The sequence below is a fragment of the Momordica charantia genome (assembly GCF_013281855.1).
Source record: "Momordica charantia cultivar OHB3-1 chromosome 4 unlocalized genomic scaffold, Mcharantia_2.0 BLBB01000004.1, whole genome shotgun sequence".
NCBI lineage: Eukaryota > Viridiplantae > Streptophyta > Magnoliopsida > Cucurbitales > Cucurbitaceae > Momordica > Momordica charantia.
In genome coordinates, this window is record NW_028275162.1 from 24,337,265 (window position 1) to 24,364,635 (window position 27,371).

The following is a 27,371-nucleotide window of genomic DNA, read 5'->3' on the forward strand; positions in this document are numbered from 1 at the left end:
GTAGGCATAATTCCTTGGTAAATTGGAGTTGTCCATGTATATATAATATACAAATATTATTCTTATAAAATTCTAAATCCAAATGAAATCAATTATATGGTAAATAATACTATTTGTGACAAAGCAAAACTTGTCACTAAAAGACATGTTATGAAAGTGCTGTTGGAGTGGACCATATGATTGTAAGAAAGAAATAGTTCCCAAAGTGCCCCTATTTAATAACCCATATGCATTGTCACCTACCATTGGTTAATTAAACACCTACTACATTTTTATATGGTAAAAAAACTTTATCATTATTTTCATTGGTTACCCCTTTTTTTTTTCAAAAGTTAATTTTCAGCCAACTTTTACTATATTGATTTGAGTCTGGTTGAAATGATGAGACATTAGATTTAGTCTCTTTCTTAGGAAGGGTAGATTTAACTTTTCTCATGTTTATAATATATAAATATTCTCAAAAGGTATATTATATATTCTTTTTTATGTAGCCCCTTGCTAAAAATCTTTTTAACAAAATTATTTCTTTATTCAAATTTGTTTTCTCTAACTTACATTTACCTTTCTTTTCCATAAGTTAAAATGTATAAAAGTATTGGTATAAAAATTCAAAGAAATATTAATTTCATAATTCGAGTATAACTAAATTGATATGACACATATTATTATCCTTAAAATTGATGGTTCAATCTCCACTCCAACAACTGTTTACTTAAGAAAAAAATAATTAAAAAAAAAACTTCATATTATATTGAATTTTGTACTTAAGCTTGTTTTTATACCCTAATAATTTAGATGTCAAAGTAGCCTGATTCATGCCTTTTTGTGCAAAAAAAAACATTTAATTTCATACTCAATATTACCTAATACCATTTGTTTACTAAAATTATACATAAAGCTATTACATCATCTCTTATAATATTTTTCAATGATTTTTTATATTAATATATATTTTTGTTTGAATTTTTTATGGTTCATGGTTTTAATTGTTGTTAAAAAAAATTGATTGTAATTTTCATAAATTTCTTTAAATTTTCGAGAATATATTAAAATAGATATATAGATGAACTCAGGGTGGAATATATATTTTCATCCCTAATTTTTCATGTTGGTGTGTCTTTTCAATTTAGTCTCAATTGTTCAAATTATATTTTAGCATTTTCAATCATACTCTTTCCACATAGGAATGATTTGATCGATATGTAATATTTAGTGAATTAGTAGAAATTTAGAAAAGTAATTAAGTTCTTTAGAGTAAGAAAAATTAAATTGGTATCTACTTTTTAGAAATATAGTCGAGGAATTAGAAACTTTTTTCTTACATCATCTGTTATCTTCATTGAATATTTATCAATTAATTTTAATATTTATGGATATAGATAAATAATATAATTGGAAAGAAAAGTGGATAGAATAGGCGTTAGATTAGATTCACTGAAATTTTGGTTGAATCCTTGTTTTCAGCTGACACTGAAAACCACTTTCAAACAGAAAACCCGCACGCGCGGCGCGCATGGTCTGAAACTGGGGTATTCTTGCAATTTCGTACAATCTGGATGCCGCGTGTCAATTCTAGAAAATAGTGGGGTGGTTTAAGTAATATTGTTTAATTGATATATTTTGCAAAAAGGGCCCAGGGGCAGGAGCGGTCATTGGTGTCAAACTCACCAGTCACCACCATCGCCTTTATTATAGATAGGAATAGGTTACATCTTTCCATGTATATATTTTTTCTTTTAATTGTGTTTTTTTAATTATTTTTTATTTCAAGTACACTATTTAAAATAAAAAAAAAAACTCAAGTGCAATCATGTGAGAATACGATTGAATTGTGAACCTCGTTTCCTTCTATTTATCTAGGAAAAAACATCAGTCATCCAAAATATAGGTAAATCCTAAGCCAGTATATCTTATTATTTTGAATTCGAGAATTCAAATTTTAGCAAATAGGACTTGTTTGGGGTAAAAATACCTTGGACACGTGGATGACACTTATTGATGTTTAAGGATTAAAATATCTCAGGTTCATTTCGAATCTGTCGAGGAGGTTGGGTTCGCCCATTGACAAGGCTAAGTATAGAAAGTCCCGGTTCGACCTGGACGGGTTCGAGGTGCTCAAACCCGATAGGTTCGACGTGAAAAAAGACAAAGGTAACCGCCGGTCGTGAGTACTGTCGGACCCGCCACCTATAAATAGAGGGCTTCATTTCACGCTCAGGTATCAATTTTCATCTCGAACTTTATATTGAGTCTGACCTACATTGACTTGAGCGTCGGAGAGTTTGCCCTCTTGTGCAGGTTCACTCGCGGGTTCAGGTCGAGCCGAGGACCGGACTCGAGTTAAATTCATAAAATTTGTGTTGTGCAATTCTTTGCATAAACAAGACTTTTTCCCATCTATAATATTAGTGTTGGTTTTAAAAAAAATGTAAAGGTTAAACTACAAATTTAGTCCTTAAACTTTTAAAACCGTGTCTAATAAATCTTTAAACTTTAAAAATTGTCTAATAATTGTGTGTGTTTAATACGTCATCAATTATATATATATATTTTCTAAATTATAGACATATTCCACACAAAATTGGAAGATTAATGACTTATTAAATAAATTGTGAATTTAAAGAAATTTTAAATATATTAAAAACTTATTAAATACAAAATTGAAAATTTTAAAAGATATAAAAACACTTTTAAAATTTAAGATTGTTTTATATGCAAAATTAAAAATTAAAAATTTATTATTTTAAAATTCGTAGTAATACTTAAAAGAATAATAAAAGTTTAATGGCTTGTAATTTAATCACATTTAAACCGAAACAACAGTATAATAATAGATAAAAATATTATTTGAAAGATTCCATATAAGCGGAGACAAAACCAAAAGGTTCCCATTGAATCCGCACAATCTTCGGAGTTGAACGGCCCCTAATCGTACAAAATTGAATCAATGCCGCGTGACGTAGATTTAACCGTATGATGAACGATGATGTCATCACTCCCGAGATCAACGACAAATAGATGCGTTCGCACGGAAAATCCGTGGGCGGCAACGTGCCTGATAACTGCCCCCCTCCCCCGACCCCACATGCTCCACGCCGTTTACGATGACGTGGCGTGCCGTTAGTTACTCAAAATACGACAAATATGCGCGCTGCCTTCCAGGTTAAAGGTAACGGAGGATGGACGCGGTTTAACTGTCAATCGTCCAAGGCTATATATGTAAATTCATCCCATCCAAAATTTTGCTATTACATTAAAGAGAATTATTTCTTCAACAAACCATATTTCTTATTTATTCTCTTTTTAAAAACCCAAATCTCTTCTTTTCATTTCTTGTTGAAGAAACTTTCAATTTTATTTTTTTGAAAGGTTGTGGCCTAATTCTATGAAATTTATAAAATATCGAATATGACAAGAAATTATTAGACACAAATTTAAAATTTTAATAATGCATTAGATAACAATTTAAAAATTTATGGACTAAACTTAAAATACAACAAAAAAGAAATTATATAAAAAAATTATATTTTAGAATATTACCTCTAATTTGGTCTCCTAAATTTTCATAATAAAAAGATTATCTATATAAAAACTGAACGTAGAATTTTACCTTAGACGTGTATTTCATTCTTAATGGAGGATTTAGCTAATTGGGTTGATTGAGAAATATTAATTATGATCAGAATGAAGGAATTATTGGGATTTTGTGAATTCAAATAGAGACCAATTGAATAGTTTAATAAATAAGAAGACAATAAAGTAATTAAAAGAAGCAACTTCATTGTTTAATTGTAATCTGAGACATAGGGAGAGGATTTGGGTCCGGGTCTTGGAGACTGGAGAGAGAGGAGCGAAGAATTGGGGCTGCTCTGGTCTGGTTCTGGTTCTGGTTCTGGCCTCTGGGTTCCCTTCGAAGCTAAAGAAGAAATGGTGAGCTTCCCTTTTCGGTTTCATCATTTAAGCAATGGCCGGCCTCTACTGGGTGTTTTCTGAACGAAATTTATCGTTTTCTAGAGCTGGGGTTTTGATTTTCTTTTGTTGTCTTCTCTATTCTGTGTTTCCTCTGCGATAACATCTTCAGACCCCCATGACCCATGTGTTGTTTTTCTGTAATTTCAGTGAAATTTCCATCTCAAAATCTTGTAGGGTTTCTTTTTGGATTAATTTTACTGTAGAAGTTTTTGTGACTCTGGTTCGAGGTGCTTCTTAGTGGGTTATCTTCAGCTGGGTCCTGCACCAATCCTCTTGGTGGTGTAATGATTCCAAAACGTTTCCTTAGTGCTTTTGCTTTTGTGGCTTTTGAAGCTCATCTTCTTTTGCATTTCCTATGCCCTGTCTGATATCTGAGCTCATTTTCCTTTCTAATTTATTGGAATTCTCCCTTTTCTTGGGAACCTTGATTGTTTTGGGAATTAATGTCCTGAGTATTGGGTTTGTTGTTAGATTTAATTTCTGTTCATGGCTGAATTGGAAGCTAGAACTGTTGCAGGATTTCATCACGAGGCTTTGATATTTTCCTTTTCCTGAGTGTTCTTTGTCGATCTGTGGGAGATTTTGTGGTTAACAATGTATGTTAGAGCTTAATTGAGGCCCGTTTCCTGGTCTTTTTGGCCTGTGTTTTGTGATTTTTCTTCCTAGTTTTAATTTTCTGATCAGTTATTAGAATCAGATTTTGCATTTCCTCTTTCAAATTCGAATGATCATATTAATTCTATGACCATGAGAATCTACGGCTGGGTTGCCATATGTCAGTTCCTTTTTTCAATTTCATCTTTTATCCTGTGCTTAATTAAATGAGTTAATTAATTAATTAAATTGATGAATCAAAGTGAAGGACACAATACCAAATGTTGGAGTTTTCTCGACTCTTCAACCTCTGGGAAAGTGAAGAACTTCTCCAAATGTTGACAGTTCGAACGGGTTTGAGAAATTTGATGATACTGTTCTGGATGATTTTTTTTTCTTCATGAATTATTAGGTTGATTCTTGCCCGCTAGTATGGTTCCTGTAACAAGATTCCATATTTGAATTAAATGGTTCTATGTAGAGAAAGTTTGATTTCAAGAAGTAGTAATTTAGTTTTGTGTCAAAATTGAGAGAACCAGCCAAAAGATGTTTCTAACAAAAGAGTGGTATTTTATGCTGCTTTAGGTCCATGTGAGAGGTTTGCTTTTTGTTCTTTTGAAGAATCTTCTTTCCTTGCTTTTTGCTTTACTCTATCTGTCTCCTTCCTCTTCTTTCTTGCTTATTAAGTATAGTAGATGGAAACTAATCAATGTTTAGTGGATTTGCAGATGGACTTCTGGTCGTTCTTTAAGCGCCTTTTTGTTTGTACTCTCTCCTCAAAGATACATTAACACGATTTGGCTTTTTGTACAATCGGGTTAATGTCATTCCGCAGCATACTTCGTGATGTGAGGGATGGATTTGGGAGCTTATCAAGGCGTAGTTTTGAGGTGAGGCTGCCTGGCCAATGCCGGGGTAAATCTCATGAACCGGATCTTGAGTTTGATGACGAGCCTTTGCCAATCCAGACTAGCCGCTGGGCAAGCCTTCCACCAGACTTATTATGCGATGTGGTCAGAAGACTGGTGGCAAGTGAGAGTACTTGGCCCGCTCGGAGAAATGTTGTTTCTTGTGCTGCTGTATGTAGGTCATGGAGGGACATGTGTAAAGAAATTGTCAAAAATCCCGAGTTATCCGGGAAAATTACCTTCCCCATCTCCTTGAAGCAGGTGGGTGTGGCTGTGAAACAATTTCCATAGAATAAATATGTGTGGTTCATGTTCTTCACACTCTTTTATTTGGCTTTTTGTATGTGGATTATTTTCACAATGAAGGTTTAATTTTCAAAAGCATTTCCATAATGTTTTGTCATAACTGTGATTTTGTTGTTCTTGGCTGATCGCCAGTTTCCCGATCTTCATCATGCTCAGTCGGACTGTTACACATCTGCTCAACTGTTCAATGTCTATATAGTGACCTACACTGTTATATAGCTTAATTATGCTGATATGCACTTTCTTCTTTTTGCAGCCTGGGCCGCGAGATGGAACTATTCAATGCTTTATCAAAAGGAACAAATCTAATTTAACTTATCATCTTTATCTTTGCCTCAGTCCGGGTAAGCTCGTTTTCTTAACTATGCAAATTTTATACATCGTTAAGTGCAATAAAAGCAAATCTTTCTTGAACTCTTACAACTATGAACTTGGGTTTCTTCTTGTTGCAATGGTGATTTGTAAATCCCAGAACTGTGATGTTTCATACTACTAGAGTGTCAATATTGTAATAAGGGAGGTGGACCAGGAGGTGAGCGACCCTCCCTGTACTGTCCCCGGTCTTAGCACGATTATTAAAACAAAGCTTCAGAAAGCCTCAAGCAAGACTCAAAACCATTTTTTACTTGTTCGTTTTAAGACGAAATAGCATTTTGGTAAGGACAGTGACATGTTTCTGGAGACATGGCATGTCATCTTTCAATGATGAATTTAATGTTTATATAAGTTTTTCCTACACAAATTATCCCAAATAACTGGACTGATTTCAAAATTCGGGCATCTGTTTTACGAACTTCATTTTGGCGTAATGAAAACCGTCATATCTCACACAAATTGCCGTTAATTGGCTGCCGAGTTATGCTTTCCTCTAGTTTCTTTATCAAGCCCTGCATATACTGATTTAAACATTACCACTGCAATAATTATGCAGCTCTACTTGTTGAGAATGGGAAATTTCTTCTTTCTGCAAAAAGAACCAGGAGAACTACTTCTACAGAGTATGTTATATCATTGGCTGCAGACGATATATCGAGATCGAGTAGCGGTTACATCGGAAAGCTAAGGTATGCAAGTTCATTATGACCACCTAGCTGAACTATGATTATTGCTCTCTTTATTTTTGCTGCAACAAAAGAAACAGATAAATTTCCACTTTGAAAAATGAAACATGAACTGTTTTTTGTTTCAGATCAAATTTTCTGGGAACCAAATTTATTATATATGATACGCAGCCTCCTTACAACAGCAACCAGATTCCGACCCTCGGTCGAAGCCGAAGATTCTACTCCAAAAAGGTCTCTCCAAAGGTCCCAGCCGGTAGCTACAGCATTGCACAAATTGCATACGAGTTAAATGTATTAGGTACACGGGGACCTCGGAGGATGCACTGCACCATGTATTCAATCCCAACTTCATCTCTCGAGCCAGGTTGCTCAGTTCCAGGCCAGCCCGAGCTCAACCCTCGCCCCCTCGAAGACTCGTTTCGAAGCATTTCGTTCTCCAAGTCGATCGATCATTCCACTGAGTTCAGCAGTTCCCGCTTCTCTGATATTGCGGGAGTACTCAATGAAGATGACGAGGGGAAGGACCAACCCCTGATTCTCCGCAACAAGGCACCAAGATGGCACGAGCAGTTGCAGTGCTGGTGCCTTAACTTCCGGGGGAGGGTGACTGTTGCATCTGTGAAGAATTTTCAGCTGATCGCTGCAACCTCGCCTGCTTCAGAAGCACCCGTACCGCCGCAGCCTCCTCCCCAGCCCAGCCAGCCTTCCCATTCAGACCATGACAAGGTCATTCTTCAGTTTGGAAAGGTCGGTAAGGACATGTTTACGATGGATTATCGATACCCGCTGTCTGCGTTCCAGGCTTTCGCTATATGTCTCAGCAGCTTTGACACCAAATTGGCATGTGAATAGACAAGACACCCAACAAAAAGAAGAAACAGGAGAAAGAACATTTAAATTATGGTAAGAAATGAGGAAATTTTAGTTGGAAATTAGTGGTTTTTATGATAGGATGATGATATGTTTGAATGCAGTTTGATGTATTAAATTAGTGACTCGCTCACTGCAAAGAATTAGAACAATTTCTTGAAACCTCAGTCTTATGGAGGTTTTCTTTTCTCTCTCTCTGTTTTTTTTTTTTTTTTTATAATTTATTTCATTCATTTTTTTAACCTTTTTTTTTTTTTTTGAATGGTCTATTTGAATGGTTTTTCCAATATATTTTGTCCATACCTTATTGTCCTTTCTTATGTTAGAAGGAAAAAGGGTATAAAGCCAACAAGGAATATTTTAATTGCCTAAATTAAGGTTCTTTTATTCACACCTTTCAAATTCTAAAAATTTGGGAAAATTAGTATTCAAAATGTTGTTGCTAGGTTTAAGTAATATTTTGATTCCTGAAATTTTTGTATTTGGTTTATTTTAGTTCTTGTATTATTAAAATATCAAATTTTGTTCTTGTATTTTCAATTTTTGTTTTTGTATTTTCAAAACGCCTATTTTGGGTACCGATATTTTAAAAGTAACTATTTTGATTTTTATCATATTTCTTTTTATTATAATTTTAACATGACTTCGAAATGTAGTAATAAATTTGTATTAAAGAATTTTCAATGTGTATAAAATTTGTGTTAAAATAAATATCAAATTGGTCAGTTTTTTAAAAAGTTGAAAGTACCAAAGACATTGTTTAATAGCTATTTTGTTTTCTTCAATCACAAATAAAAAATTGAATATTTAGTTACGATTAGAAAAAATTCCACCTTTATACATGGATCCCTTATTCCTTTAATTGGAAGCTAGAGATAAGAACGAGCGTTGTGAAAATATAGATATTAAAATAGTATTTAAATCTTGTTTTTAATAATGGTTAAAGAGATTTTTTTTCGATAATGGTGAAAGTGAAATTGTTACAATAACGACAGACTTGTTTTTCATATTTCTAGCAATCTTGTTATGCATTTTTCATGAGTATTTGTTGAAAATTATTCTTGTAATGGTTATTAGAGTTAATTTAAACAATAAAGTATGAGAAGTATATTAACCAACTAATTAATGATCAAATAATTAGTGTTTGAACACAAGAGTTGCCCAAAAACCCACTAAATAATCCCTCTTTCTTTCAAATTGGGAGTAAAATAATTTAAATGTTTAATGAATGGTTCATATCAACTGCAAAGGAAATTAGACTTGATTTTATTGTAGACAGTTAGAGAAATGAAAGAATACTTCCACCTCCAAGTTTACCTAAGACGTGACTCTCTTAGTTACGTTATCGAAATCGTACTTACGTGAACAATCTTTTATTCTAACTTATCTTTTTTATCTTTCAGTTGATCTTCGATCTTTCTTCCATACCATTCATGACTTAAAAATTTACTTCTAAAGACACAATTAGTTGGGATAACCACAGTATACATCACTTCAGCTTAAACACTACTTATCAAAATGTCTCACATATCTCATATTGCTCAATATCAATAACTTCACTATATTAAAAAGCGACCACGTCTTTTCATCTCGAGTCGAGATAGAATAGTCAATACTAATGCAAAACAACTCGAGAGAGAACACTTCTTTTTCATCAAGTCAGATTGAATCATCGATATAACACACCAAAAGACGAAAGAGGGAGGGACAAACTAGGTAACATATATATTTATCCATAAAAATAGGAAAAAGGGAAGCAATTTGAGGTTGAAGCCATACTTGTGACAGACTTTGAGAAGTGAGCACCACCAGATCCTTTTGCCCAATAATTCATTCAATAACTTTCCATCTTCTGCCCTTCACAAAGCTCAAAATTACAGCTTCTTCTTCTGCCCTTTTCATGGTGGAAATGGAAATGGAAATCAAAATTCTGATCTCCTTCTCAATTCCATGTTGCTCCCCATAGATCCAAACTCTCAACATTACCCTAAGAAAGATAAATCTCTCTCTCTCTCTCTCTCTCTCTCTCTCTCTCTCTCTCTCTCTCTCTCTCTCTCTAATACATTAATTTATATACCATTTATTGATTTGTTGCATCAATTTGAGGTTATAATATGATAAAAAGGCAAAGCTTTGAGTAATTTTGAATCAAAAAAGTTTCCAATCATATCGTTACCATCACATTCAGTTGGGGGAAAAAATAGTGATGAAAGTGCATAATTATGATTAATTAATGTAACAATGATGTTGTGTTAGCTTATCTTTAAAAGAAAACAGTTTCCATTGTCTCTTGTTTTTCACTTTCTTTTATGGGTTTGTTTGATTTCTTTAATATTATTCATATTGACAATTTGAGTGTAAGAAAATAATATACAAAACCCACTAATTAGTAAACAAATGAACAATGATCATTACAAAATCATTTTGCCAACTTGCATTTTCAAGGGCCAACCCAATCTCACTCCCAAATAAAAGTTTGATTCTTTAAGATCTAATCCCCATAATTAGATTGGTTATTAATTAATGATGGTGCCCATAATCCTTGATTTAGAGAGAGGAAAAGAAAGCCATTTTGCATCTTGATAACTTAAACTTGTGTAGATATGGTCGATGACGTTTTTGTTTATTGTTTTTTATTTTTCAATAAAAATAAATAGAACAACGTTTCTTGTTTTTGTCTTTTATTAAAAAAAAGAAACCAAACAGGTTTGATAACTATTTCTTATTTTATAGATTCTAAAATTTTAGATTAAAAAAATTAATATTTTATATGAAATTTAATTTTTCAAATTAAATATTCAAAAATTTTATATTATATTTATTATGCATTTTAAAATTAAAAACCAATAAAACAATTTACTATCTATGTTTTGAGGGAAAAAACAAGAACAATAAACAAGGAATTTGATTTTGTTATTTACAAAATGTCTAATACATGATTCTAAAAATGTTTCTTAAAAATGAGAAATAAGAAACAGTTACCAAACAGAAATGTTATCCTTGCACTTTACCGGGGAGCTGTCTTAGCAATGCATTTCTATGGATTCGAGATGGAATTTCTTGGTTTGTCCAAAGTTGCTTTAAAATGGAGTTTTTATTTCTTAAAAAAAATTATTTATTAAAGGTGATGCATATGAGCTCCATTAGCCTTAAATTAAACAACCTAATTATCACATTAATTATCTCACAGATATAATATATTAATCGGCATATTGGTAGGCATGAAGCATAATTATTATTGAATTAAATCCTAAGGGCAGTTTGGTATCTTCCTTAGTACACCATTTTTTTCATTACTCAAAAAGGTCATGCATTCTAAGATGCAATGAAATTTATAATTATTAAAATTTAATCTGAGGGTACTCTTCAAAATTATTTTTCTTTCACAAATTTTATGGGTCATATGATTAAGTTCTTGAATTCCAATTTCTTATGATAATTATATTTCATTGCTAATTTCTCATATAGTTGCCAGCTCGAAGGTTCAATTCATGCTCAACACGAGCAAGAAAAAAGGGTGGAAAAAATTCTTCCCTAATTATTATATAAGGAAACAAAAATATTTTAAATGTCGGATTTTGTACTTTGGTTTTTTTTAGTTTACGTGCATTCTTTGATTTTAGTCCATATATTCTTAAGTTTTGGTATCTACTTTTAAAAAGTGACAATTACAGTCCTTTCATTTCCATTTTCATCTATTTCTTTCAATCATAATTTTGACATAACAATTCACTCACTAAGTTTCTTGAAACTTAGCCATAAATCTATAATAAAAGATTTTTGTTGTTTATAAATTTTTTTGTTAAAATTTTACAAATATAAACTAAATGGATCGCATTTTAAAAGTAGGGCTAAAATGAAAAAAAGTTGAAAATACATTGATCAAAATAGTTATTTTGAAAGTACATATACCAAAATAAATCAGAGTAAAAAATACATAACTAATAATAATTCAACCAAAAAAAACTTACAATGCAACTTGAGAAATTGAAAGTGTGGGAAGCTGAAAGTGCAAAGACTGTAAAACGTGACTGCTAGAGTTAAATGATTAGTAATTAAAGATGAGTAATTGTAATTGAGGGGCACTACATATAAGTTATATAAACTTATTAACTTCCCTTTAAAAATAAATAAAGTCCCTTTGTTTTTCCATTTCTGTTACATACAGAAAATAAACCAAATACTTCCCCTATATAAACCCTACATTACATATTACATAATCCATTGCCAAACACAGAAACTTCCTTGCACAATCGTCCATCATCTACTCCTAAAATGGCATATCTTTCAAAGATCTTTGTTTTCACATCCCTTCTAGCTCTCGTCTTCTCATCTATGACGGAATGTAGGCCAAACCCAAGAGTAAGCCTAGCGACACGGCTGAAGCTAGAAGGTGAGGCATCAAATTGTTGGGGATCTTTGATTCAACTTCAGGCATGTACTTGTGAGATTATCACGTTCTTCCTTAATGGTGAAACTTACTTGGGTCCAAATTGTTGCCAAGCAATTGAGATAATCCAGCATGAGTGTTGGCCGACATTGCTCGGGTCATTGGGGTACACAGCAGAAGAAGGTAACATCCTTGAAGCCTATTGTGATACTGCAGTCAGCACTTTTAGATCATCGTTACCACTCACACCGCCACCATCAGCTGCTCGTAAAGGTCTTGCTCCTTGAGATGTAGTGATCTTTGACATAGCAAAATTGTGGGAATAGCTATTATAAGTTTATGCTTATTCGTGTCTTTAGGGTTCCAAGTGTGTGAGTCAAGTCTTACTATTCCACTAAATACTAAAAAGGCTACTTTATGCTTATTTTAACCTACTGTTACACAACGCTACAATATCATTATGTCTTATTTTCATCTAACAAGCTTGACTGCAATATGAATCATATATCTGAATGAATGAAATACAACAATAATGAAACAGATGCATTTTTCTTCCCATACCATTGCGGATCAAAGCCTTAAACCACAAGGAAGGCAGCACCACTTTTCGATTTGAAGAAGAACCCACTGCAGTGGGCTTGCGAGTTCTTGCTCCTCTATGGATGGAGGTGGAATTGGCAACTCTGGAGGTAAATGATGGTGAAATGCATCAACGGCTGCCACAACACCATCTTCACTTTGAATAAGTTCCGCTATTTCCATCGCCCGACATTTTACCTGAGTCGCTAGAATCATGTTAAGATCCAAAATGGTGCGTGTTGAAAAACCACATTAGTTTAAGATTGAGAAACAAATGAACGATACAACACGTTAATATTGCATTTAACGTTCGAATAGATGATCCCACCTCAGACTGGAGCATAAATCTAATAGCATTCGACAGATTCGCAGAATTTAGCTGAGATATTGGAATAGGTGCAGGTCCTAGGCCTTTCTGATGTATTCTCTCACCCCAGAAAAATTGATCTCCAAAGAATGGTACTATGGTTGTAGGGCACTGTATTTTAAATTCTAAAATCAGATATAAAAGACAGAGAGAAACAATCTCATAAAACATTTGCCCCATGACACATCAAACCTAGTTAAACTGAATCATCTCTTACCCCAGCTTTAAGTCCGGTGCTTGTGGTGCCAGCACCACCATGATGAACCTGCATTCAGATAATATAAATAGATGAATTATTTTGCAACAAGAAACGTATTTTTCAATAATTCCCTATCATAGTTAAGTTAGTAGCGTTAAGTGATGCTCCTAATCCTCCAAAATAATGTGTTTTGGTGGTGGTGTGTAGTAAAAGTTACAATAACACTGCACGACAAATGACGAAGGGCGAAGCTTAAGCCCTCAGAGTCTGCTTGTAAAAGATAATGTTTGAAAAATTAAGGCAGTACTCACCACAGCTAAACATTGAAGAAATAACCAATCATGGGGGTAATCTTGTACAAGGAGAACATTTTCAGGAACTTCTGTACCTGTAAGACATAATGCTATTAAAGGGAAAAAAACTTCCATTACCAAGATCATACAATATAGCTCTTTCTCTTACCCGTATCGCTACAATCCTCAAACTCATCGAAGTTTATGTTCCAAAGTAATGCTCTATTCATGTATGAGTCATGGTCATACAAGTCATCAAATATACTCCCTATTCCATTGTCATAGATGAAAGTACAGCTCTATGGCATGAGGATCTTGTCCACCATTAACAAGTTGCAATAGTTAAATTTAACATTTTAGTGAAGTTAACTACAAAATTTTAGTGAAGGTGATAACTTTACATTTTTTCCTTCAAAGTTTCTATTACTTCTATTAAGAATCCAGTCAGAGGGAGTTCTATTAATTGGAGGGAACATTCCCACCTCATAGAAATCACTTTGCAATAATTGAGATCCCACAACTCATACCATGTCAACTAAAATAAGATATTACAATGATATTGAGAAGTCAACTTTAAAATAAATAGGTTAAAATTGATTCATGGAATTTGTATGAACAGGAAAAAGCAGTCATTGGAAAGGGACAAGGGGAACTGAGGAAACATAATTCACAATTGAGGGAGACAATCAGGTGGAAAAGAAAAATATTATTTTACTATTGAAGTTGTTACAAGACCCAGAATAGTTATTTTCATTTGGATCGAGTAATGAAACAGGGGTGTGAGCCATCTTGTCTCCTCGTACTCAAGACCCATGGCATACCATCCTCCCCTTCCTTTACAATTCCCCTTTAAGGGCAGACACTACTATAAATGTCTATCATGACACTTAAGATTACTGGATTTATCCTCCATGAAAGCACGACAAAGAACACGTTAAGCCTGTTGTAAGAATAATTGTTTATGTTTGAAGAGGTGCAACAAGAAACATATTCTTGCTAGAGACGACAGATGAAACCAACCCCATCATTGACAAGTATCAAATCCATAGCTTGTCAAGTGGTATCTTAGATAGCCATATTTACTAAAAGTGAAAAGGTGTAGAATACAAAATTAGATTGATATGATTTTAAAATGCAAAAGAGAAGAATATACTTACAAGTGCCTAGGTTTCCCGAACCATGGTCAATTATTCCTCTTTGCCCTGTATCCTTTAGTGCCTCCAATATGATATCAGTTGTCCTTTTAGGCTCAGCAAGAGGCTGATAAAAAAAAAGTTCAATGACCTTTACACCAAAGGTTTCACAAACTCAAAAAACATTTATAAGAAAAGCCCATGGGCACATTGAATAACAATTAAGAAGGTCGATTGGAATATGTGGCAGGAGACGTTCGGTTGTTAATAACCAAGCAAATAAGCATTTACCGCACCATGATAATCAAGGATGTAAGCAAATAATCACATAACAATTGAAAGAAACACAACTTAAAGAAAGAAAGAGACAATTCTGAAATGAGTTTACGCATATAGACTTGAGTTTAAACCACTGAGTATTCAGCCACCTCGACTGATCACATCAAACTTCCTTGCTATATATGAAGCATCACGTATTAAAAAATCTTTAAAAGAAACATAATGTTTCACCTTTTAGGACTTCCCCTAATTATCAAAATCTCAACGTAACAATGAGCTATATAGCACTTGACCAAATTGTATTTTTGCAGTTTCTTGTTCTAGGATTGATGGATCTATGTTTAACGTAGTGTTTTTTTTTTTTTTAACTGTGAGTCGGAGTTTTTCTCCCCTATACTCAGAGTACCTGCACTCGCCCTAAGGCCCAGACCCAGGAGACATAAGGATTTTTAGTATTAAACTCGCCGGAAGGTTCGAACTTTAAACCTTTAAGACAATAGACCAATAGATCCCAAGCCCTTGCCAACTAGACTGTCCCTTGGGGGTATCTATGTTTACAATTGTTAAGTTGTGGAATTACTCCTTTGGAGGTATCTATGTTTAACATTGTTAAGTTGTGGAATTACTCCTTGCTGTACCAACAAAAGTATCGTTTACCATATAAATTTACATTTGAAATAAAATTGCAAAGTTATGTTTTATATGTTCATCGAAGAAGTTATTCATAGTTACCAATGCAGACAAAATACATACTAATCTTACAAAATCACAATCGTCGAGTCCACATTTTATTTATTCCCAATCAATAAAGAAGCAACAAAAATACAATCCGACGTTATCAAAGAGCAAGGTGCACTAAATGATACAGGGTTCTTGCTTGCCCAACCGTTAGATGCATAAAATACATCACCAAAGTGAAGTAGGGCGCACGAACTTAAAATAGGGAAGTTATACATTTTAACTAAAAAATAGGAATGCTTGATAACATAAAATAAAATAAATTGGTCATAAATAAGTTTATATCTAACAAAATTAATTTGACACCATGCATTTTCTAGAGGTAATGATAAACCTACTCCTTAAAAAAAATATTGCAAGAAAAATGGATTGCCTCGAAACAAATCCAGGACATTTGAGATTAGACCAAAAATGTATAAAATGCAACACATTTACTCTGGTTCGATCACCATACCATGCTCCCGAATCCTATGTATATGGGCTTTGTTCCTTTTTGCATCCACTGAATGACCACATCTTCAGGTTGATACTTGGATCCAAGATCCATGAAACAATAGCCAACAACATCAACTGAAGGTCCCCAATCTGCAAATAAGTTACACCAATTTGCCATATGCATAAAACATAATACATGTATCCACAAATTCCAAGAACAACAAACTAAGAATATAGGTAGTAAGCAGAGTTGGCAATGACAAATAACATGCTAAATTTCTAAACTAAAAGGTCCGCAAAAGTAGATGAAGTTTAATTTCTAAAACACGATATGAATGAAAGTCATAGGAACAGTGATCACTAAACTATCCTCATTTTTGTACAAGGAGGTAAAATTAGTGAATGAAGCAGTTAAAAAGCTGAAGCAGCAGATAGACTCCCCAAGTTTGAACTCTCCTTTAACTTCTCTTCTTTGGAAATTCTCAATTTCAAAAAAGGTAAAAGTTTTCCTTTGGACCCTAGCCAACCGAGCTGTAAATACAGCAGATAGACTCCAACGAAGATGTCCAAATTGGGGCTCTCTCTCCTTCTGTTTGTGTTCTTTGCAATGATAATGAGGATACCATGGATCACATTTTTCTTCACTGCCAGTTTGCTCTTCAAGGGTGGTTTTTTCTGCTGCAAATCTTCGGCTACTCCACTTGTTTGCCTCATAATATTGATGGGTGGTTGAATGAAGCTCTTCGGGGATGGCATTTTACAGGGAAAGCAAAAATACTATGGAATTGTGCAGCTAGAGCTCTTATTTGGAACCTTTGGATGGAAAGAAACAATAGAATCTTTGAAGATAAGTCTTCTTCTTTAGAAATTTTTTGTAACACGGTACAATTACACACTTTTTGGTGGTGTTATAGGCATAGAAAATTCTTTTGTAATTATAACCTCTCGTCGGTCATGCAAGATTGGAGTGCTTTGCTTCACTAGTTTTTGAGAGGGGGAGCTCTCTTCCCCCTGCCCTTAGGCTGTCTTTTGTCTCTATGCTTCTTCAATATATTAAGTTTCTTATCAAAAAATAAAAATAAAAATAAAAAGTGGAAGCAGCCATCAATTTGAATACCCCAATCAACTAATCCTTCCAAGCCAAGCTCTAATAGCATCTTTAGTAGCTTAGATCCAACTGGTAACTTGACTGGGTGATCACCTCTTTGATCATGTCTTGCTATAAATACCCCAGTCGAACTACTGGAACCCACTGCAATTTTGATTGGGCAGAGAGAAAGGAACCCCAATAGGGTCACATATGACTGAATCTAAGGTTTTCCTTCATAGCTCCTTTGTCCAGAGAGCCACAAAATTGTTCCAACAAACTTCAGCCATCAATCTGAGAAAAAAAAAAAACAATAAGGTTTTTCCTCTCTAGAGGTGGCAGACTTACTCTTGCACAATCCATGATCATAAGTCTCCCTCTCTATTTCTTCTCGGTCTTAAAGGCTCCCTTGAAGGCAGTGAACGAAATTGAGAAGATGACCTGCAATTTCTTTTGGAAAGGAGGAGGTACAAGTGGTCCGATTACTCACCTGGTGAGTTGGGGGAAGACCGCACCTTCGATGCGGAGGTCTCGGTATAGGGGCCTTACAACAGAAGAACAACAGTTTACTCCTCAAATGGCTGTGGAGATTCACCCAAGAAAGGAATGCGCTGTGGAGAAAGGTCATTGGTAGTATCTATGGTGAAGATCCTCTCGGGTGGAATTCTCTTCCCCCAAAAGGTTGTGCTAAAGGAAGACTTTGGTTCGACATCTTTAAAAATAGTTCGTTTTTCACCAAATTCCTTGAGTTCAAGATAAGCAAAGGAAGCCGGATCAAATTTTGGTTGGACACATGGATTGGGAATGAATCCTTACCGGAAATGTTTCCAACTATGTTCAGTCTTTCTAAAAAAAAAGAGGCAACAGTTCTGAAGTGTTGGAATGCTAACAAGAACGATTGGGATCTAGGTTTGCGTAGAGGCCTTTCTGATTGGGAGGTGGAAAGCTGGTTGGGGCTTATTCAAGCTATAGATGTGGTGAGATTGGGGAGGGAGAGGATCGGGTTTTATGGTCCCTTGGAGACAAGGGTCATTTCTCTACTCGCTCGGCTTTCGTGAAGATGGTGGATTGTAGACCCTCCTTAAGTTCTCCTCTCATCTCGGCTATATGGAAATTTAAGGTCCCAAAGAAGATCAAAGTTTTTCTTTGGTCTCTAGCTCATAGAAATAGAAGTCTTAACATCCATGAGAGGCTTTAGAGAAAATGCAAAAATTGGGTTTTATCCCCTTCGGTGTGCTCCTTTTGCCTGATGCATAGTGAAAGCTTGGATCATATGTTTATGCACTGTCCCTTTGCGACCAAAAGCTGGCTTTTCCTCTTGGATTCTTTCGATATTTCTATATGCTTTCCTAAAAATATTGAAGATTGGATGGACGAGGTTCTTTTTGGGTAGAACCTCCCTGAGAAGACCACTTTTGTTTGGAAATGTGCTTCAAGAGCTCTACTTTGGAATATTTGGCTTGAAAGAAATTCCCGAGTTTTCAAAGATAATTCCTCTACTATTGATAATTTTTGTAGGAATGTACAGCACACGGCCTCTTGGTGGTGTATCAATTATAGCAAATTCTTTTGTAACTACAACCTTTCCATGTTTATGCACAATTGGAAAGCGGTGGTTTAGTTTTTGGTGGGGTAACCTCTACCCCAGACTTTAGGCTGTACCTTTTTTGGTTTATCAATGCTAAGTTGTCTCTTATCTAAAAGAAAAGTTACTTTGCCAAAAGTCCAATTGATACTTTCTCTCGCAATGGCTTAGCCCGCGACCATCCATCAAATTGCTAACTTATCATCAATGCAGATTAAATTACTACCACGTCAGTGTTAGGTAAATGTCCTCCAAACCTCTCTTTTTCCCTAGATATCAATATCAAAGTTCATATTCCAATGCAATATATAATAATAAGTTGCCACTTATATATTAAAAGTAAAAGGCATAATAAACACACGCCAAAAAAAAGATCAATGAAAACAATTCTTGAAAATGTTATTTGAACCAGAAATTGTATTTTACCTTTTGGCTTTGGTACAACGTGGGGACTCCACATATAGGTCGTAGGTAAATGAGAAATTGATCTGCGATATGTACTAAAATATGAAATGGGAGCAAGCTTCAACTTCTTGCTCCTGAAGTCATTAATGCATCTCCTCCTTCCCCACCATATCAATAATTCCACAACGATAAAAGAAAGCTGGACAATAAATAATGGAGGGAGAACATTTTTGTTAGTGAAATCAGCTAAACAGTTGACACATGTAAAGAAGAATTTCCATGTACGAGAGAGTCTCCAAACGAAATTACATACCCAATGACCTGTATTTTGGGGTACACGTGCCAATGGATGAGGAAATTCATTTGTAGGCCTGCCTATCAACAAAAAGTGCAAGGTGTGACCTTAGAATTTTTGTCCATATTAATTTAATTGAGAAAATCAGGAATCAATAACCATAAATATACTTAAAGAACTACAGTTCCTTTTCCCTTGTTTAAACCTTCGGTCCATTCCTGACTTGACTTGATGCCTAACCCACGCAACTTTGAACAAATTCCTCACTGACTAACCTATCTAGTTAATTACATAGTCCAGGTTACTGCAGGGTAAAGTACGACTTACCCCACTGTCAGTCAACAAAAAACAAAATCATATTGAGGCGTGTGCAAAATAACAAATTGGGATTGTGTTTCAATGAACTATGAATGTAATCCAAATCGTTGAATAGAAGACAAAACTGAAAGCTATTTCGTCCAATGCTATTAAAGCTATCCTTTGGGAGATATGGATTGAGAAGAATAGAGACATCTTTAAAGAGAAGAATTGGGTTTCTCTGAGCTTTGGGATCTTGTTAGATACTCATCTTCTAGTTGGTGCATTCAGCAATGTATACAAACTTTTTTGCAATTATAGTATTTTTTTAATTCTTGTCGACTGCAGTGCCTTCTTGTAAGCTGTATGGCTGCTTGGTGGAGATTTATTATCTCTCTCATTTGTATTTGAGAGCTTTCATAAATGTGTTGGTTTCTTAATTCAAGGAAAATATGAGCATAATCCAAACCAGATACCCGATAATAAATCCTAATTGGAAGGTCATTGATCTTTATTTTCCACAAATTTAGAACTGATATCTTTATCCCAAAATGTGTAACAGAACTAGCAAGAACGGCGCACTATGGAAATTATAATGGAACTTACGTCCAAGGCATTGTAAAGAAGAAATGCAAAGGTACACGAAGAGCTTCAGCAACATCTGTATGTCCTGCAACTCAAATCAAATAAGCACAACGTCAAATTTGAAAACTATCCCTTCAACAGAGGTTCTGTTCTACCTATCAATTAGTAAATAGATAAATGGGCCAAATATTCAATTACAGACGCCATTGTGGGCTATTGGCTGCATATATAAGTGAATTATTGCTCTTTCCTTGTCTAACTTATTTTCTTAATCAACAAATGAAGATAACAGCTTGAAGTTAATAATTTAAAGCCATGAAATCGCAATATTAATTTTTTTTTTAAATAAAAAGTCGAGCTTTTATTGAGAAAAATGAAAAAAATACAAAGGGGCATACAAACAAAGAAAAAAAAAGCCCACAAAAGAGAGCCAAACTGAAAGAATATTATTGAAAGAGATGTTTCAACCATACCGTTTATAGCTCCTTTATCTAAACTTTCAGAGTGTCTCATTAAACTTGCATGCAAGATAAAAATGCATAGTTTTAAAAAAGAAACTAAGATGACACTAATTACCTTAAAATTTTTACCTATTTTCTTCCGTAACTTTTAAGGCATTAAGAAAATTTTTCAAATGGTTGATGAGCATCTGCCAGAAAACACACCCAAAGAATAACATTGAAGTGAGATGCTTCGCTCTAATTACAATCACTCACCATAAGCAGGAGGGTTTGCAATAATTGCCTGAGCCATAAAAGGCGTCCCAGTTTCTAGATCTGGTTCCGTGCAAGCGGGAAGTATGGACTCTATAACGACGTTTAGATGTTTCCTTCCTAAAGATATTTCTCCAGGTCCAGATGGAATGAAACCTTTATTTCTGGTCATATCTAAGATTATTCAAAATCATTAATGCAAGACAAGAAACTGAGCAAGAAAGAATAAAAAGATAGATAGTAAGAGAGCTCTAATATCAAACCATATTAGGCATAAATAGAGCAATATAAAAATATTAGCCATTCTTTTCCTTTAGAAAGAAACCCCGTGGGAATCACAAAGTTAATTGAAAATAAGTATATCATCAAAGCAATAGATGAGAGTATCAAAGTTAATAGAACATAAGAATATCATAGTGAAGCCATTGCTCAGCATCCTATTCCTGTAATTCCTCTCTCAACATCCATGTTTGAACAATACGACACCAAAGAGATAAAGAGAGTCAATTGGAAACATCATGATCCCAAGAAAAGCATAAGGTTTATCTCGGCTGGGGGTGAATACTCGAGACAACATCCGACCAAGACATCCTAGTGGATAAGAATCATTTGATCATCCATTACTTTGGTGTTCACTTGTTTCGGATTTATGTAGAAAGTTGTTGATCACGAATGAGTAAATCATGGTATCCAACTTAATGCAAAAAGGTAAGATCTAAACGTATTTGGCTGTTTGTTAAGCAAGTTCATGGATCATTGCATCTATTCAAAAGCTTTTGGATGGCGGTAGTCACAATCCCAATCTTGATGAACATTGCAGGACTAGAGGATTTCTTTTATGGAAGGAAAAAATAAAATAGCTTTTGGTCAATGAAAGGTTGTGAAACAGTAAATTTCAAATTGAAATTCTGATTAACCATAGTACAGTTTAAGAAGATGTGATCTAATATTTATCATGGCCGTTCTGTTAAAAAAAAACATCATATTTTATTTTGGATTTCATTTGATGAACTGAATAACGTTAAAATCACTGCCTTCTCACATAATTGGAGACATTCAAAAACATCAATAACCAATAGATTATTCAGAAGATGGTGATACAAATTAGTCAGCAAATGTACTTTATAGCAAGACCCTCATTGACTAAATCTACCGAGATTTTTCTTCTACATTTATTATATTTTTTTATTGACTATCTGATGAATTCAAGATTAAATCATTTAATTATCCCTGGTCCTAAAGGTCTCCAACTAGATAACAGGTAAAGGAGTGTGTAAAACATTAAACATGTAAAATTGAACCACAATGTTAGTATCCCCAAAGTCTTCCAGATTTAGGGCATCTTACATTCAGCCAAATCACGAGAATCACCACCAAGAGGATAAAAGTCAACAGCAGCAGACTTCACGAAGTTGCTGAAATTAGTATGAGTGGCAAGCCTAACATGATGCCCAAATTCCTGCAAGCAGACTCAGAGAATTATTGCTATGGAATCCCAACCACATTGATCTTTCACTAATAAAATAGTTAGTAATTTGATCTTGTAGTAATGGGAAATGGATTGAAAATGTATTCTATTTAACCCCTGCTATTGAACATTGATGAGATACAGACTCTAAATGTAGTGTTAGAGGTCAAATCTCAGCCAAACATATTTTTCCAATTAGAACTACTTACTATTGTAATAACTTCATAATGCTTGTCGGAAAAAAAAAATTATATATATATATATATATATATAGTGAAACAGAGAGATCATAAAAATAAAGTGCAGGTAGTGCAAACAAAAGGACTATTTCAAACATGCCTGAAGCTTCTTTGCAATGGCCAAGAAAGGCTGCACATCTCCTCTTGTTCCAACCACAAGTATTGCAATCTTCAGCCTTGGAATCAATTTGACGGAATCAGAAATGACACCATCAACTCTGACAGATGTCCCTTCCAAGGCAGGATGAAGCTTTAACAGTTCCGAAGCAGCAGGGGAATTTTTCTCTATATCAACTTCTACAGTCCCATCATGTTGTATCTTTACTAGATCTGCAATTAATTGCTTCTTCCAGCCAACAGATAATAGACATTGAGTCAAAAGCATATCTAAAAACCAGAGCAAAAAACATGGAACAAGAAGAAGAATAATAAAAGAGCAAAACTATCAGTTCTTCCCCTCAGAAACACTAAGTCACAAAGATAGGCCCAAGGATAAAGGCATCCTCCACCTAGGTAATTAAAAGGATCACAAGAATAAACCAAGAGGCATATGAAAGAAGTTACAGAGAAAAGTCTGGGCACATTTATCATTTGCACCATGCATAATGAACCAAACATATCAAGCGATATGCATGTGCTAAAATTTTTTAATGAGAACATGATATTCCAATAAGTACCCCTGCATTCCCTGACAATTCATCCAATTTTAGGTTTGGCCTCTGTGTACCTATCCACTCAGTCATGGATCTGAAAAGAGTAACTTCCTCCTCCCTTAGTAGATTTCTTCCACTGGTGATAGGTGCATTAACACACTGTTTCGAACTTCATTTACCAGAACCCAACCTTTGCCATAAGTGGGGATATTGAACACCCTGGCCTTAAAATATGAAGAAAATTGCTTCCCAATCAATCTAACCTCCAATTTCAAAAGTCTTGTTTATTCACATTATGGTTGATCATTATGCAGTCATTATAATATGATTGATGAGCACTGGAGTAACAATTTCCTCGGCTGTGAAGAAAATCCAGATTTTTTCCTTTTTTTTTTTTTTTTGTGGAGAGTTGAGTAACTGAGTAACTGACCTATCGTGTTTCCCTTTTATCACTGATATGATAATAGATTACTCTAATGTCCCTTTTACCCGTACACTGTAGTACTCTGCATTTCATGTTCTATTTCAACCATTTACAAATAAATAGTCTAAATTGCAAGAGAGTTACTGAAATAACAATGATGTAACATTTTTCTAACTTGAAATAGCAAAAGAAGATCTCAGACGTTCAAAGTAAGATCAAGATAGCTCTAAAAATTATGTTGACAAATGACAAATAACAAAGCAAGTTCTTGGATTGTAGTCACAATACATTGTTTAGTTCAAATTCTCAGCACAACATAGAGACTTGAACCATTTCATTTCGAAATTCAGTTACCATTGTCAGATGTCCTAGAATATAAATGTTAGTAGCAACAAAAATTGCAATGATTCATATTTCTGAAAATTTCAATAGATACATTAGAAAAAGCCGCCCGCACAACAAGTTACATAAATTGTTTGAATTATTGGATGACAGGTAAATATTTGTTCAAGTAATCCTCAATCCTCAAATAATCACTATTCACTATTATTAATTATATTGATTAATAAAACTGATGCATATATTTTTACACTAACATGAAGAATATTCAGATATTTTTAAAAAGCAAAGTGATGATAAATGAGATGAGTAATAAATACATCAAAAGAAGGTAGAATATATATAAATGAAAAAGATTGATAGAATGTTTAGTGATCAATTATCACCTAATGCATATTGTAGATCAGACTGATTGAAAGTTAATAGCTTAATATCAGTCAACATGTTGCCAAAGAACATTAAATCAGTGATGTCACTTGAAGTCTTGGACATGGATTAGGACTAGGACTAGGGCAGAGCTTAAATGTCGGTAACTTGCTGACAGAAAATCTTTACCCTCGTGTTGTTATAATGGTCATCAATTATCAAGGTCGACACCTGACGCTAGAGGCAATATAACAATAACATACTTGAAGGCATCAAATCTGAGGTCCACTGCAATTGAAGAGTTCTTAATGGCCTAAGATTTCAATTCAACCATACCCTAAGAATTACACATACAAGGAAGAAACTAATTTCATCAAAGAGTGATCAAGCAAGTCGCATCAATTATGTACTGAACTTAAAGAGTAAAATTGTCAAAGTTTCATGAACTGAATGCAGGAACAACAAAATCTCGAATCAAAGAAATCCCAAATTTTTGACGTTTCGATACCCAATGTGATTAGTCTCAGTATTCAAAATATATGCAACTATAAAGAAGAGTAGAACTTGAGATTTCTGTAGACTAACCTCTTCGGGGTGAGGAACTAACATTCTTGGCTGCTATCTACATCTGCCAAATTTTCAGAAGTATGGTGAATGCAAGTATCCCTGATTCCATTCAGGGAACAAAAGCACCATGTAATCAACAAAAATAATTACAAGAGTCCACGACACCTAATTGTGTCAATGTCGAGCTCCAGTATAGCGCACAGTTAAGCATACCCCAAAGAGAAGAAACCCACAATCCCAGAATTCTCAAGCAACATTACCAAATTCCCAAGTCTGCAAATTAAGCACGCCTTGAGCTGAAAACGAAAAAGAATATTGTCGATACTTCACAGCAAGAGCAGGCAAAAACCTCGTTCAAAGGCACACGGAAGTTCAAAATGCATCTGAATGGTGCAATTTTGAAACTAACCCGCCAATGTTGGCAATCTAAAATACGGAAAAGAAAATTAACCGCCAATCAAGAGCTCCAGAACAAACGAAAAGCCTGAAACATCAACATCCAGAGAAACTCAACTCCAAGAGGCAGCACTGGGAAAGGGATTAAGCACAGAAATCGGCATCATGCAAGTCAAAGATGCTGGTGGAATGTAAGAACTCTTCTCGTTCCTCACTCCGCTGATTAAACAGATGACAGAAACAGAAATTGAAGAATAATCTGTGTCTCTCGGTCTCCGACAGCGAGCGACTCAGAAAGCAACCAAAAAATTAACAATTAAGCTTCGAAATGAATCACGTGAATCATGATAATAGATCATCTACCAATCATGCAGCAGCAGCAGCAGGAGATTGAATGCCAGCTAATTGAATCGGAACTGGATGATAATTTTCCATCGTAATGGAATGAGTTGGCCTCATTATTGCATGATTAACTTATGCGTTTAATCATGCTCTCAATTGGACTTTTAAAATGGTGTCAATATTTAATCTTATAATTTGAGACTTCAACTTTTAATTTTGTATTTCTTTTGGTTGGTAACTAAACTACATCGGTAAATAATTTTAAAAATTAACCTTGAAACTAATTTGATCTTTTAACGGATTTATTAATTTAAGTATAGAGCGAATAAAACACTTATTATTATATGGATGGTCAAATATACCATTTTTATAATGGTTGAACTAATATATACATATTAACAAATTTTATTGTACATTTGTCACCACTTACATTATTTTCTATGAATGAGCCACAAATAGGAAAGTGATGCCTTATCATCACTTACATAATTTCTTATAAACAGAACTACGAAATAGGAAAACGACCTTTTGTTCTCACTTACATGATTTCCTATGAATGACCCACGAAATAAGAAAATACATCTTACGAATACCACATGTAATTATCCATTTTTTTATGCATTTTTTAACCATGCTTGTGTAGCTTAGTGATTAGGATCTCTCTCACATCCATATATCTATCTAGTCATCTATTTAGATCCAAGATGAGTGGGGTGGGATCAAAATTTAGGTTTTTTTTTTCCAGGAAATCTTAGATGTCTTGTTTATCTACTAACATATGTTAGAAATTCTGATTAGTGTGGTATGTTTATTGTAAGTCATACCATTATTTTTATTTACTAATCTAAGCTTAGCTTAAATGGACAAGACATCGATGGTTGCCTCCCCTGCCTCTACAGTTTTGAAGAAAAAAACCATCATTTTTGTCTCCAAATAATTGAAAAAGAAAATTAAATAAACAAACAATTTTTTATCGGACAAAACTGGTCTATTGTCCCTCTTGCCCACCGCTAATATTTTCACGGATGGGAGCCCAACACTTATTTTGGTACATGGGAAAGCGGGACAGGGAGAAAAAAAAACGAACAAACTTCTCTTTTTACCATATATTTATCATTATTAAATATTAGGGATGATCGTAAATATAACAAAAATATTTAGTAAATAGTAACCACATTTAATTTTTTTTAAAATATAAAATTCTTTTAAAAGAAAAAATAGATGTCAAATTTTAAAATGACAACTTTATCCAAATGATATATTTGTGTAATATATCTTACTACTTATATATGTATGTTATATACATTTGATATACTACTAAGTTGAGTGTCTGATATACTTGTAATATGTATCTAATATACATTTGATATATTATTGATATAAGTATCTGTGCAATATATGTAATATATATCTAATATACTACTAATAAAGTATTTGATATACTATTGATATAAGTGAAAATTTTTGTTATATTTGAAAATTT

General features: G+C 34.1%; 2 protein-coding genes across 15 annotated transcripts; one reads left to right on the plus strand and one right to left on the minus strand.

The window, feature by feature from the left end:
* The first annotated feature begins 3,771 nt into the window (after positions 1-3,771).
* On the plus strand, positions 3,772-7,903 carry LOC111006467 (tubby-like F-box protein 8). Of its 4 annotated transcripts, none has more exons than XM_022278421.2 (5): positions 3,772-3,930; positions 5,295-5,735; positions 6,037-6,124; positions 6,712-6,844; positions 6,970-7,903. In XM_022278421.2, exons 2-5 carry the CDS (start codon positions 5,388-5,390, stop codon positions 7,694-7,696), a joined length of 1,296 nt encoding a protein of 431 aa, XP_022134113.1. In that variant the 5' UTR covers positions 3,772-3,930; positions 5,295-5,387; the 3' UTR covers positions 7,697-7,903. The 4 variants fall into 4 exon arrangements, with proteins under 4 accessions (XP_022134113.1, XP_087979535.1, XP_022134116.1 ...); XM_088123409.1 differs by having other exon boundaries at positions 3,786-3,930; positions 5,284-5,735; XM_022278424.2 differs by lacking the exon at positions 3,772-3,930 and adding an exon at positions 3,973-4,253.
* Positions 7,904-11,749: 3,846 nt separating this feature from the next.
* Positions 11,750-26,026, minus strand: UGT80B1 (UDP-Glycosyltransferase superfamily protein). Of its 11 annotated transcripts, none has more exons than XM_088123408.1 (16): positions 25,665-26,026; positions 25,364-25,446; positions 25,169-25,211; positions 22,902-23,144; positions 22,442-22,553; positions 21,098-21,268; positions 20,403-20,466; positions 19,518-19,575; positions 19,226-19,403; positions 16,147-16,277; positions 14,700-14,802; positions 13,561-13,637; positions 13,268-13,315; positions 13,012-13,161; positions 12,666-12,881; positions 11,750-12,402 (listed from the first exon to the last, which is right to left on the minus strand). In XM_088123408.1, exons 3-15 carry the CDS (start codon positions 25,190-25,192, stop codon positions 12,675-12,677), a joined length of 1,566 nt encoding a protein of 521 aa, XP_087979534.1. In that variant the 5' UTR covers positions 25,193-25,211; positions 25,364-25,446; positions 25,665-26,026; the 3' UTR covers positions 11,750-12,402; positions 12,666-12,674. The 11 variants fall into 11 exon arrangements, with proteins under 11 accessions (XP_087979534.1, XP_087979533.1, XP_087979531.1 ...); XM_088123407.1 differs by having other exon boundaries at positions 25,560-26,026; XM_088123405.1 differs by having other exon boundaries at positions 22,902-23,147; positions 25,169-25,576; positions 25,665-25,765; positions 25,910-26,006.
* Positions 26,027-27,371: the final 1,345 nt, after the last annotated feature.

What these genes read in the sequence shown, in the direction of transcription:
- LOC111006467 (XM_022278421.2), top strand. Translation starts at nt 5,388, where the DNA reads ATGTCATTCCGCAGCATACTTCGTGATGTGAGGGATGGATTTGGGAGC. An exon ending in TCCCCATCTCCTTGAAGCAG is followed by an intron (nt 5,736 to 6,036) that starts GTGGGTGTGGCT and finishes TTCTTTTTGCAG; the next exon opens with CCTGGGCCGCGAGATGGAAC. An exon ending in TTATCTTTGCCTCAGTCCGG is followed by an intron (nt 6,125 to 6,711) that starts GTAAGCTCGTTT and finishes ATAATTATGCAG; the next exon opens with CTCTACTTGTTGAGAATGGG.
- UGT80B1 (XM_022278060.2), bottom strand. Translation starts at nt 23,544, where the DNA reads ATGACTGAGTGGATAGGTACACAGAGGCCAAACCTAAAATTGGATGAA. An exon ending in TTCTTTACAATGCCTTGGAC is followed by an intron (nt 19,576 to 20,402) that starts GTAAGTTCCATT and finishes GTTGATAGGCAG; the next exon opens with GCCTACAAATGAATTTCCTC. An exon ending in TTCTTCAATGTTTAGCTGTG is followed by an intron (nt 13,316 to 13,560) that starts GTGAGTACTGCC and finishes ATCTGAATGCAG; the next exon opens with GTTCATCATGGTGGTGCTGG.